Source organism: Corvus kubaryi, unplaced genomic scaffold, assembly GCF_017639235.1.
Source record: "Corvus kubaryi isolate FWS band 111438036 unplaced genomic scaffold, C.kubaryi_AGA036_p1.0 74, whole genome shotgun sequence".
In the NCBI taxonomy this organism is placed as follows: domain Eukaryota; kingdom Metazoa; phylum Chordata; class Aves; order Passeriformes; family Corvidae; genus Corvus; species Corvus kubaryi.
In genome coordinates this window covers 9,217,587-9,230,717 of record NW_024582061.1, presented here as the reverse complement: position 1 = coordinate 9,230,717, position 13,131 = coordinate 9,217,587, and the positions used below count along the sequence as shown (strand labels likewise).

Genomic DNA, 13,131 nt, shown 5'->3' with positions numbered 1-13,131 from the left:
GAGAAAATCATATTTCTGTCTCCTTATCTGAACCAGATAAGGAGATGTTTTAGCAGGATAAGAGGTTACTATATATATTTTATAAATCATTTGCTACCTCCTTATGCATCACAGCTTTTCCTTTGGGAGACTCCCACATATTCCATGCAAAGTACAAATCCATGTAGAGGAGTGGGAGTTTTGTGGTCTAGAAGATGGGAGATCTGGATTCACTTCTGATCCCTGATTTTCTCTGCATCCCTTTTAAAGGTGTGGTAGTAGTGTGCAGTGACTGAAAGATAGTGCTTTTCTCTGAGTGCAAGCATACTCAATGACTTGCAAAATTTTATCATGTATGTTTTTTTCTGGGCTTCGTTTGCCTTTCTTTCTTCTCCTCTTTTCCTGACAAATCTTCTACCTTCTGGTTCTTGCACCATTTTAAGATGCACATCCTCCAGCTTCTCTGCAGGCTAGGAAATTTGATTATTGTAAGGAATGAAGATATATTCGGGAGTGACTGAAGCAGAAGGATTAGGACTTCATGCAGAAATTATATTTCACAGACTGCAGTGAAATCTTAGAGATGGTTGTGTTGCTTCTATGCAAATTGCAGACAAGTTTTCAAAATAAACTACAATATTCATAACCCTGAGAACCCATCACTCTAATGAAAATTAGCATTTTATATGTGAAAGAGAGAATATTAAGATTAAAGGCAGTGGCAAACTGGAATGATATTACCCTTGCTAGAGAAGGACAAGCAGTTTTTCAAAGGAAACAGAATCTTTCAATCAGAGATGTGAACCAAGTCCCTGAATTGAAGCAGAGAACTGAATTGCATTTGATATCTTAAACCTCACTTAGGATAGATTAATTTTCAGCCAGCAGAGATCAGAAACAGGATGGGAACCTCAAATATATATATCTAATTTCACTTCAGGAGAATTACATAACTCTGCCAAAGGGCAACTGCTTGTATGCTTTTTCTTACCTCAGGGTTTGTAGTATGGAACTTAAGCATCAGGTAGAATGGAAATAGATCACATCCAGATGATACTGAGCACTTACAGCCTCATTTTCCTCTTTAAACAGTCCTTGTAAGTGTCAGCAAAGATCTGACGTGCTTGAACCTGCCTAGTGTGGATCATTGTTGCTTCAGAATTTGTTGTCATTAACACCAATTCAGTTTAAACATAAGTCCTATTCAAATCTGGCTATTTTTTCCATTTAATGGTGTTAAAGTTCTTGTCTGTTTATCTACATGATTGTGCAACTAGAAGAAAGGAAGATGGAAATTAAGCTTGTGTCTCTTTAGTGAAATACTTCAATATTCTTAAATACTGTAATAATATTAAATTGAATAGTTAATCCATTATTTAAAACATGGTCTAATGACTTTGGAGATTACGGTAAACAATATCATAGCAGGAAATGGAAGATAATGTGAAAAGAATTGCACAAAGTAATAATGGAACTGCTTGATTTAATTGTTTTCACTCAAAGGCACTCTGTCTTGAACCTTGCAAATCTGGTGGCAAAAATATCCTTTGCTTCTTCATAGTGTAGAATTTTAAAGTAACAGTTTCATGAGAAGAAAACACCTTGGATATAAACAGGGCTGCTAAACTGGAGGCCATTGTAATCCACTGATCTTTATTTACTTTGGAAAGTTTGGTTTTGTAAGAATGACAGAAAAAGGTGAGTAATTTTAATCACTTTATTTCTTGTTCAAAATACATATGAAACAATTAGAATAAAATTATTTCAAATGAATTATTTTATTTTTCTTGTCTTTTTTAAATATAAAATTATCACAAACTGTACACTTCATAACATCTTTTGAGGTTTCATTGTTACATATTTTTTTCAGAACTGACAAATAGATTCACACTTTCTAGAGGATACATTGTAAAAATACTGAAATGTGTTACAGCTCTCAAAGGCTAGTGCAAAAAAAACCCCATTTACTATCAGTAGTACAATTTATGTCGTCAAGTTTCACAAATGGCCATTTAGCGCATACAAAAAGCCAGTAACACAAGTTCCAAAAGTTTTGTTTTCTTGTCTCTATAACGCAGAAGCCAAGGATATTGACTTGAACAATGTCTAGGTATCAAATCACAGACTTCATTTAAAAAGTCACATCATGAACACTGAATAAAGGGTACTAGAACAGTCAGGTATTTAATATTAGATCTTGGTCAGCCAACACCACATAGCAAGAAGAGACAAAATCTTAGAAGAACTTGCAGTTCTTTGTAAGCTACATAGACTTGGCAACATTTCTGATCTAATCATAAAGATTATTTTAAAGGTAGGGAGTTCTGTTAGAGTTTGGGCCAGTTTGGGCCTAATCCAGAACCCTCGTTGTCAGAGCAAAGATGCTTATCCTGACAGTGTGCTGGGTGCTTTCTTTTAAGATTTCAAGATACTAAATATTTAAATATGAGTAGGTTTTTTTAGCTGTCAATATTTCTTATGGCCAGGAACTCCATTTTAACTTCCTACCTTTTGAAGCATACACTCTGGAGAATGCCTTCCCCACAACAAGCATACACTAGGAAAACATGATGTTCTGTGGCTAATTTCTGTTCTCCTCCCCCTGCTTCAGTTTTCATGAGCATTGCACTGAAGCCAGTCAGCTTGAATGCAGCATGGACTACAAGCTTGTGGAAAGGAAGGAGAAGCTTTTGGGACTCCCCTTGTGGTGGCTGGAGGAGCATCTGGCCGGCTCAGAGGAATCAGTGCTGCAGTCCTGCTGCCTGAGGTGGTGGGGACTGGGCAGAGCTGGGCAAGGAAGAGATGCCGTCTGGCTTTGCCTGCTCCCATCCCAGCCATCATGGCTATACTGGCATGGAGGGAACTGAGATTAACAGGTCAAAAGTTAAAAAATATTTCACATGGTTTGCTGAACAAACACCCTTGTGATGTCCCTCAGAAAGTGGAGAAAGCACAAGTCAGAAGTGCCTCTCCAAATCAGGACGCCAGCAGTACCTACTTCTAGGATAGAAAGCTAGCCATATCCCATCCTTAGACACGTGCATTTAAGTCCAACATATCCTACAAAAACCTAAACAGAGAAGAATAGAAAGAATTTAGACCTACACTTGGAAGAAAGAGAAACAAGGAGCAATACTAAATATATATATATACTTTTTTGTTCTATTGAGAAACAGTTTTCTATTTATTTAACAAAATTAAATTTTGTTCAATATATTCTCCATAGAAATATAGACTGAGAAGAAGTGCTTTATATCTGATGTGCAACAGGACTATCTAAAAGTTCCATATGAAAGGTTTAGTCTATACACACACCCTCTGAGCTTCAAAACAAAATGGCATTTTGTGGAAAACTGCAGGCCACCGTTAAAAAGGAAAAATCTGTAAAAATACATCACCTCCATGTCTGACTACATAGACCAGACATTTTTATTTACCAAGTCAGGCAGCTGAGGCTCATCTTTCCTACCAGTATTAGTAAAATCAGCATTTGCAATAATAGCTCATACCCTAGAGATGCACTGAAGTCTTCTAATATAGTCTGAGTTGCCAGAAAGTGACAAAAATTCATGGTGCATGTAAAAGAAATCATTCTGCTTGCCTTGGGCCTGGGTTCATTTCACGAGAGGCTATGAGACATCATCACGCCCAACCTGATGCGGAGTGAACTGAAATCAAGAGCAGTGGTCCTGCTGGATCTCAGCACTGGGCTGTGCTTTGAGAGGAAAGGCCATATTAAAAAGACCTACAGAATGATTTTGCTGGATACATTTAATGGTCTATTGTCATGATATTAAGAAAATATTTTCATTTTGATTAATACAAGAACAATAGGCATATAAAGTAGCAAGTGATTAGCTTGAAAAGAAAGCTTCTTTTGAAAGCGTGCTAGAATTCTTGTATATTTGAAATAAGGTGATGAATAGATTTTTTTAGCAATGCAAAATATATAAATAAATGTGTATTGTTAATACTACACCTTAAGAGGCTGAACTGAATCACTTTTATTGTGCTATATTGTTTCAATAACTATTAAATCTACATTAGATACATTTACCATTTTGTGTTTTTCTTGAGATAGCCCAAAAAGGGAGGTGGAATATTCTAATTCTAGTCAGAAAAAGTCACATAAAAAAGCAAAATGCCTTTTGACAGCACCTTTATATTTTGCTGCCACAGATATTTTTTGCTGAAAGGCTTTTTTACTTTTTTTTTTTTGCATCAATATTAGTTCCAGTGCATGAGTATATTGGTACTTTAGTACCACTTTTTGCCCCACTAGAGATGAAATTATAAAGTATGGTCTTAAGAAAAAGTCAATTTTTAACAACAGTATGTGAAAAAAGACAAAAAAACTCTAAAAGCCATGTTGGTATAATTTGAATGAAATCTCTTTTCTCAGCACAGATTTCTCAGCCCTCTTTGGGTAGGACTGCTCTTCGACTTCACAGACTGCCCTGTGCCTGGAGGGCAGGCAGAATCAGAGCCAGGATTTTAGGGGCTAATCCTCAGAGCTTCTCTGAAACCTGGCTATGACCTACAATTGTTTGTCTGCTACTGGCAAGAAGCTAAAGTGCAATAGTGCCAGGCTCCCTTTCTGAGGAACACAGAAAAGGTCCAGCTGTGCAGATTTCGGTTGCTGGCTAAAATAAAGCTATACTTTCTCATTAGTGATTTTGATTCCCTAGCCCAAAGTTACCTTTGGGGACTAAGAACTGAAAAGGTCGTAGGTTTAAATAAATGAATCAGGTTCTTGTGCTAAAATTAAGATCATTAAACACTTATAATACATAAAGCTTGAAAGGAATAAATGTAAGGGTGAAGTTCTCTTTGGAGAACTCCTTTTCAATTTTCTGTGGTAGCCAAATCTCCATTTACATGAAGAAGAAAGGTACACCCATCCACACACCTATTTGACAAAAATAATAACAGCTGGCAATTCTCTGTCTTGTTCAGCTATGCAGTTATTTCCCTCATAACTATTATTACACAATTAAGCCTCAGAAAACCACGGTAAGGGAAGTAATGGTCCTCTATTGATCACTCTGATTTTTAATAAGAGGCAGCCACTCCCAGGGTGAAACATTCACAGTACACCCCCTCCTATGTGACAATTTAGGACAAAGGAATAAGAATTCATTATTCAGCCAAACCTCCATGAATACGAAGAACAGGAGGAGAAGGGATTTGGCTGGAACGTCAGGACTCTATTCATACGCAAAGACCTGTGGTATATTCAGTGAGAAATACACCATAACTATGACTTCAGATTTTTGAGTCATCAGAGAATTAGTGCCTGCAGCAAACTAATGACTTGTCCACCATTGTGAGGTGTTAGCTGAGGCTTGACTTGAATAGAAAACCAGTACCTTGTGTACCACACCAGCATTTCCAGAGGTGTTTCCTATTGGTGATTCAAGCACTCTTTGTCAGAAGCTTTGATAATGTGAAGAGGTGATATTATATAAAAATGCTTTTTCAACTATTAGAAATTTTCCAACCTATGTCAGGTGCAAATAAGTAGGAGGCCATTACAGCATCTTGAGAGGAATGTGTCGGAGTACGTGCAGGAAATGCCCTTTTTTTGCCTCAACTGTGCTGCGAGAAAAAGATAGGGGGGAAGGACATGCCATGAGCAACTACCAGTGTCCTTTGCACTGTGAATCCACTGAGAGCAAGATCTGTGGGAGGTGAGAGTTTTTTTTCTTTTAAGAACAGACTCAGGTTCTAAAACTGGCCCCCACTACCCTCGTGAGCTTGCAAATGGCCCCACAAGATATGAGGTAGGAGAGTCACATCAAAAATCCCTGTCTATTTGGAAGTATTTGTTACACATATATTTTTCTCTATTGAAAAGACTATTCAACCCCTTTTTATATTCTCCACTTTTCCTCTTAACAGTTTTGTTTTGTTTTTTAATTTTTTTTCTTTCTAGAGGGCTCTTTTCATACTCTATAGGCTTTCCTCCTGTTCTCTTGTCTCCTGTTCATGGCTCAGATGTCACAAGAGATTTTAAACGTCTTCTTGTTCAGTCCTCTTCACTTCTGATCCTATTATCAGTCTCAACTCATAGCACATCAAAAAAAGCAACTCGACCCTTTTACTCTCTCCTCTTGCAGACTGTTTTTATGGGAATGTATCTGCTTCACAAAAACATCCAACAGCCTGCAATTTCTCCTGAAATTAACATAGAAAGTGTCCCAAAAAAGCAGATTCCTTTTTGTCAGTGCTAATTTAAGTGCCTAAAATTCTTGTCTGTGATGTTGACAAGCATTTGTTGGAACATTTCTGATATTTGAAATTACACAAGGCCAGACAACTGGGAATTCTATACCTGCAGGAAAATATTACTTTTTTAATCAGAAGCATAGTATTTCCTTTTTAACCTAAGAGGTCCGAGGATATCAGGTCTTAAATCTGTACCATTATTCTACACAAAAAAGCAACTTGAAGCATGTTCTAGAGCTTTATTTATTGTACAGAAAGTTTTTATTCCCTGCTCTTTTTAAAATTTTATTTTCCTCATGGGTAGATGCATGGATAGATTTACTTTACTTCAGCAGTTTGAATTTTTAAGGTATGAAAATATCCCAAAATGTTTAAAAGCCGTCTCTCAAAAACACATATATGCTTGTTTTTTGAGGGAGAAGAAAATTGAATAAAAGGTATGTTGCTGCCATGAAAACATGTTTCTGGCACTCTTGTCTAATCAATGACTTTGTGAGCCCTGAAGTTGTGATGAAATAGCTGTGGCCTCATCCTTTCCTTGGTCTGTCTTCAGTTCTCTTTTTGTGTCAGGCTTCCCAACTTCATCTCTCCAGGGGAGAGGCAGGATATCACATTTCTTTAATTTTTGCTGGGTGTTGGGACACTGTGTCTGTTGTAACTGTGCCAACCCAGGCAGTCTGAATGGATTTGCAACTTTTCTTTTAGGGAGTCTGTGAATACGCCACTTCATTAAAAATAGAATGGTATTTAAATATTTAATCTTAAATATGCAAACTTAAATATTTCAAATAAATGGAATTGAAAATAACAGTCTATATGCATATTTGTGCTGCCCCAGGCTTTTCCATCCATTAATGGGAGAGCAATCAAGCCTATTTTCCCTCTGAACTACAGTACCAGCTTGCATCCCCAGCCTGCTCAAACTTAAATCTTGTCTGCTCTGAGTCAGAGCTCTTGATCTTTCCTGTGCCTTTTTTCCTATGCCTGTTTGATTTCACCATTTTAGATGAGATGCATTTTTCAGACTGGCTATAGCATCAGTAGAGTCTCCCAGGCCACCAAGATGGACATTAACATTTTATAAAACTCACTTGCTGCTGAGAGACACTCCCCTGCCAAACATTTTCTGCCCATTTTTTCCCTTAAGTAGACTTACAGAACTCACCTAATTCAAGACCAATAGTCAACTCAACATATTGTATTCATAAATTATTACAGAGCAGCTCCACTTTCATCACAGCAGCTCTGTGACTTCCTGCAGATCCAACTTCCAGAACACACTGCCTTGATTTATATTTCAGGGAGTCATCATTTCTTTTCCACAGGAGGGAGCTTTGGTATTCTGGCAACCTGTATAACCTGTATTTATATGTATCAGTTATATTTTGATAATGTTGACACTGAGGATCTTCAGTAGCATTGACGTGGATCAGCAACACAGGCTTAGCCACAGAGTGCTGTAAGAAATGTCCTCCCTTGGATCAGCAGGGCACAAACACTTGTCCTTAGTACCAACAAAGTGAATAGTCCCCATGGTGGCACAGTACCAAATTGATTTTTCCTGTCCTGCAAATTTAACATGCTTTGTGCCCTTCCAGATGACTGAGTCCCATGTAACACGAGTCATGGTCTACACTTGGCTGGAAAAAAATTCACATGGCAATACCACAGGCATTCTCCTCTCTGAGCCTGTAAAGAGGTTTCCCAGCAACAGCAACATTGTAGAGGTACTATCAGATAAAACATAAAATCACAGCCCTGAGCACCTGCTATCATCAAGCATCCCTTACCACTCAGCACAAGATTGAAGGTGTTAGTTCCATTCTCCTGACCAGATTCCCCTGTGAAATTTAAATCCCACCTGCATCTTCACTTTCTCTTAGATTTCTAGCTCTTGGTTTCCTGTGCACTGTTAAAAAACTGCCAGTTTCCAGGGTTAAGGAAAAGGGAAAGTGTGCAGGAGATATTATTCACCTGGATGAGTAAACAAAAGACACTTTTTGAAGTTAAGGTATTATTTGCCTTGGAAAAGGCAAATAGCTGTGATCAGCACCTCAATTAACTCCTATGCCTAATGCTTATGCTTTTTCAGGAATGTGCTCCTTTTGTGCTGTTTTACAGCAGAGAAAAAAAGGACAAGTGATAAAACTACTGAAATTATTATCAGTTTCAGGAGGAAGGTTTCCATTTCAGAGCACTTGCAGTTGCAGTGAACAACTTTGTGTCTACTGCCACAATTTCCTTGGTCTTTCCTAATTCTGTGGTCATCTCTGTGCCATGATTTAGCTGTTTTCAGAGAGCTCAGTTTAGACTGGCAAGCCTCAGAAGCTAAATGACAGTGAATCTCGAGTTAAACTGAGTCTCTGCTGTGGTGTGAATGAGAGAGAAAATGTCCCATCAAATCATGCATTTGTATTTCTGATATATATGGTATATTTTATCCATATTTTGGATGGTCCAATACATATTGCATGAACTTTGTCCAAAAGTCTCCTCCCTGTCTGATTAACATACACATCATATTTTAACACTTACAGAATTTTCAAGCATGTTCATTTGTATGAAATAACATCATAGGAACCTTTCAGGCCAAGGAACTGTCACTCAATGCAGATTTGTGTTTATCATGAACTGAAATGTATTTCTGATTAGGTGTGGGTGTTCTGTTGTAACAGAAGTGCTAAATAATAGCGATTGTACATCCAGCCAGTGCAAGTACTTGTATGTGCAAACCTGGGTTTTTGCGTGGTTGAATAAGGTGATTTTCAAATTTTGCAGGCACATTTATGGATCTCTGAAAAATTTTACATTTTCAGCAGAAGAAGAACTCTATTACTGAGTTCTGAAATACTCTTCTTTTAAATGTTTGCTCACTCAAAAATTACAGTCAAATGATTTCGGGTGTATAAAGCCTATTAAATTAATGGAGTATAATAAAAAGTTAATACATATAAAAGTTTATAAAAAAGAGATAGCAAAATAATCTTGGAACTAGACTGTCATGTATATGTTGTACATGATCATGTTAAAAATTTTTAAAAAGATTACATTGAATCCAATTAAAAAACTGAGAAAGAGGAGAAAAGGATGGGTTAAATGAGCCTTTTAACTAAATTTTTTCTTAATATTGCTCCAAAAATGCATCCACAGAAAGAAATTAGGTAAGTAATTGCTTTTCCCCTTAAAAAAAATCAACCCAATGAAAACAGTTATTGTTAGTTCAATATTTTCTTCAAAAATATTGAATGTGGTGCTGATTCTTTAAGAAAAATATGTAGTTTTTTTACTTAAACATAAGAAGTCAAAGGAATTCCATTTATAGAAGAGGAAATTTTGCAGGGGAAGTTCCTGGCCACTTTGTCTTTGGCCAATATTCATATTCCTAAGCCCAGCATAGAAAAAAGATGGTGGGGAAAGAGCTCATTGCTTGCTGGGAGGGTGAGGAGAAGAGCCATGTCAGCAGAACTGTATGGTTCTGGGATGCAAAGCTGAGGCCATGGAGTGCTGCACATGACTTAAATCTTCTTGAGCTTGTGCTCACCTGTGCAGTGTTAAAGTATTAAAAAAAGCTAGGCTGTGCAAAATACAATTCTTGTTAAGTACTGGTGCTGTTTCCAGTAAACTTCTTCAAGAAAAATAACTCAGGCCTTTAGGAAATGAAACTTTTTTAACTGTTGTAGAAGTACTACAATATATTTTACACCAGCCTTTTGCCACATTTGTTTCTTCCCAAATTATGCTAATGTATGAGATATGGGAGAAATGTAGGTAAGCAGGGAAAACAATCAGGATGGGAGCAGGGAACTTGCAACTTCTTCAAATTAAAATATCTAAAATTCCTAAATAAAGATATACATTGAGCAACCTATTCCTTGACTTAAACTGTGCTAAGCTCTTCCTTGGTGCTTCTGTGATGTCACTGAGAGTAACTTGTGAGCCAGGCCCTAGAGCTGATGGATGGGTTATATACTAAGTACATATCCTGTCCCTTGAGATGGCTAAAGAAACAATGGGGAAAAAAAATATTTTTTGCTAATTCTATTAATCACTGCTAAGGGAATAAGTATAATTAATTAGGGGATCATTTTTGAAGTTAGACATCCTGATGATTTTGCAGCCTGATTTCTCCTAGATGCAGAGCACCCATCCATCAAGTTTAGACACTGAAGTCATTCACTATTTTTACTAACAATACCAAAAGTAACACAACAAGGGGGCATAAACTGAGCCTTTGGTATTTGACAACAATTAAAATTTAAGAAAATGAATCTCAAAATACCTTACTACCTATGATGAAACATACAGGATACTCATAGAGAACAATAAAATAGGTAAAAATACGTTGCTCATTGCTGAACACCTATGCTACATTTGATCGTGAATTTGTTCGCTTTTTGGATATTAGGTGCAAAAAAGTGCAAAGAATATTTAGTTAACTGTTACAGTACCACATTACAAAAAGTATTTTCTAGGCCACAAAGGCCACTGCAGATATAATTTATATTAAGATAAATGTATACATAAAATAGTTTTTCAATCTCCACATATATATACATATATATCTGTTTCTATATCAGCCTTGCGGAATCATGTTGAAAATGATCTAGGCCACAGAATTTTGTTAGGATAATAATGATGGGAGGAAAAAAAACCTCACAGAGGAGAGTTTGTTCTCCTATTAAAAAAATTACTCATCCAGAGCAAATGGAGGAATGAAATTCTGCAAGGCTGCTCTGTATTTATGGTGATGAAAATACAATCTTAAGCAGGGAGGATCAGTGTTCAGCATTACCAATCCTCTCTGGGAGAAACCATTTCTGCCTAGAGGCTATGAATTACAACCTGAAACAGGCATTCAGAAACTTGGGCTGGAGCCTTTTCTTTTTTCCCCTTTTCCCCTTTTTTCTTTCTTTCTTTTTTTTTTAATTTTTAATTTTTAAACACTGTCCGAAAGATTGATTTTTATATTTATTTGCTTGCTTGCTGTGTTCATAGGCACAGGAGCCAAGGTATAAAATCTACCCCCTTTTTTGACTTAGATACACCTGTAGTGTTAAGACCAGCCCTGCTAGCTTTCCTGGAGCAGTTAAGACACTTCCAGGCATGTTTGACTGTTTTAGAGATTAGTCAGTGGCAAGGAGGGACTGGATCTTCAGGAACATATTCTGTGCCAACCAGGCTAAACCAACCCAAAATGGTTCTTCAGAAGTTTGCGAAAATGACCTTTTGCCTTCATATCTAGATTAATTCTCAAAATTTCTTTCATTATCCTAAATCAATCTTCCACTGACATTTTTCTCCTGCATGATACTTCTGCAAAAATGCTGTCTTGGAAAAAACATGGTCTCCTAATTTTTCTTTATATATATTGTAAAGATACAAAAAGTGCCACCACCACAACTTTTTTGTGATTGCAGTCCAGGTTTCAAAACGTCAGACCCAATCATGCAGTCTTTGCTACACTCTTCACAGAAAGAAAGAAAAAGAAAAAAGGAAAAGAGAAAGTAATTATCTTATTTATCTGATTGAGGTAAACTGCAGTGTTTAGAGACAAATCCATGAAATATTATGTAGTTCTCTTCTAGTTTTTAAATCATCTGACAACAACCAATAGTTTTTTGCATTTGCTGTCACTGTGTATTCTAATAGATGAGTTAACTTGCTTGTAAAATAGCCACATTTCAATTTCTTTCTTCATGAACTGACAGAAAACACATCTCAAATTCATATTTAGCATATATGTCTAGAGGCATCCAGCCAGCAACCAGAAACTAAATTCCATGTGTGCTGTGCACTCAGTCAAAATAACTTCAAAGAAATCTAAGTCTGTCACATTAAATCAAGAATCACAAAAATGTTGTAGGTAACTGCAATATTTGGTCAATTTTCTGAAGAGATAAATCACATGAAATAAATTCCTTTACTTCTGAGCATTGTCTCCTCTGCAGTTTGACTTGTGTAGAGACGCAGCTGTCATCATGGGTGCTGGAAGGTTATAACTGCATAGATCCAGTTCTCATACCTGTTCCATTAGGGCTGGACTAAAACCTATTGAAGTCAGTAGATCCTTCTCATTGCCTTCAGTGGACTTTAAATCAGCATTTCCTCCCTGCCCAAGGAATGAACTGATTTTCCAGATACTCAAAACATGACAACAGCTGGTTTTTTTTCATGCAACATTCAGTTTGAAGTGCTATCTTGCAAAGTCATAGAGGATTTAGTGCAATTTAGAAGAAATCGACTACATGAGCTGTATATGACTATTTGCTCTCCCTCAAAAGAATTAGGTGTTAAAAGCTGCAGTAGTTTTGAATTGCTTAAGGGATCTTTTTGTTTGATTTCTTTGCCTATGAAAAGATATAGGTCCCGTCAAAACACTGCTTGAATATGACACTGGATATATGCCAGAGATAAAACAGGTGAATGAATTTGCACGAGGCAGGGTTGTATTTGACTCGAGTCAACTTCATTCATACATTAACAAATTATTATAAACTGTCATATAAGACTTGGAATAGGAAAAATGTATTTTGATAAAAAAATATGGATACAGTTCATCTGCGGAAGCCAAACCTTCTGTTTATGTAGATGTGAGCTATGAGGGAGCTTTGGCCACTGACCATGATGAATCCTCTCCTGCTCCCTAGGGTGTAAGCGGTGGTTTGGGTGAGGAACAGGATCCCTGGCTATCAAAACTCGTTGCTCGGCCAGGTAGCTGCAAGAAAAGTGTTATTTTTACAAATGTCATCATACCTGACTGTGCATCATGCTCTTTACAGAGGATGAGAGACTCTCTCAAAAAAGAATCCAAACCACATCTAGACCCTTTCTAGTCTCTGGATCAAAGTCTCTGGTATCAAAGTCTCCAGCAGAACTAATAATGGAAAGAAAACCTCCTAAGTGACCTTCTTAAAATGCCTCTGG

At 37.0% G+C, this 13,131-nt stretch overlaps 1 protein-coding gene across 1 annotated transcript in view; it reads right to left on the bottom strand.

Annotated features, from left to right (window-relative positions):
• Nucleotides 1-1,682: 1,682 nt before the first annotated feature.
• SYT10 (synaptotagmin 10) overlaps nucleotides 1,683-13,131 on the bottom strand; it is a 45,141-nt gene continuing 33,692 nt past the window's right edge. Inside the window, exon 7 of the mRNA XM_042050784.1 lies at nucleotides 1,683-12,922. Within this exon, the coding sequence (XP_041906718.1) occupies nucleotides 12,851-12,922 (72 nt within the window). The 3' untranslated portion in view covers nucleotides 1,683-12,850. The remainder of the gene's footprint in view (nucleotides 12,923-13,131) is intronic.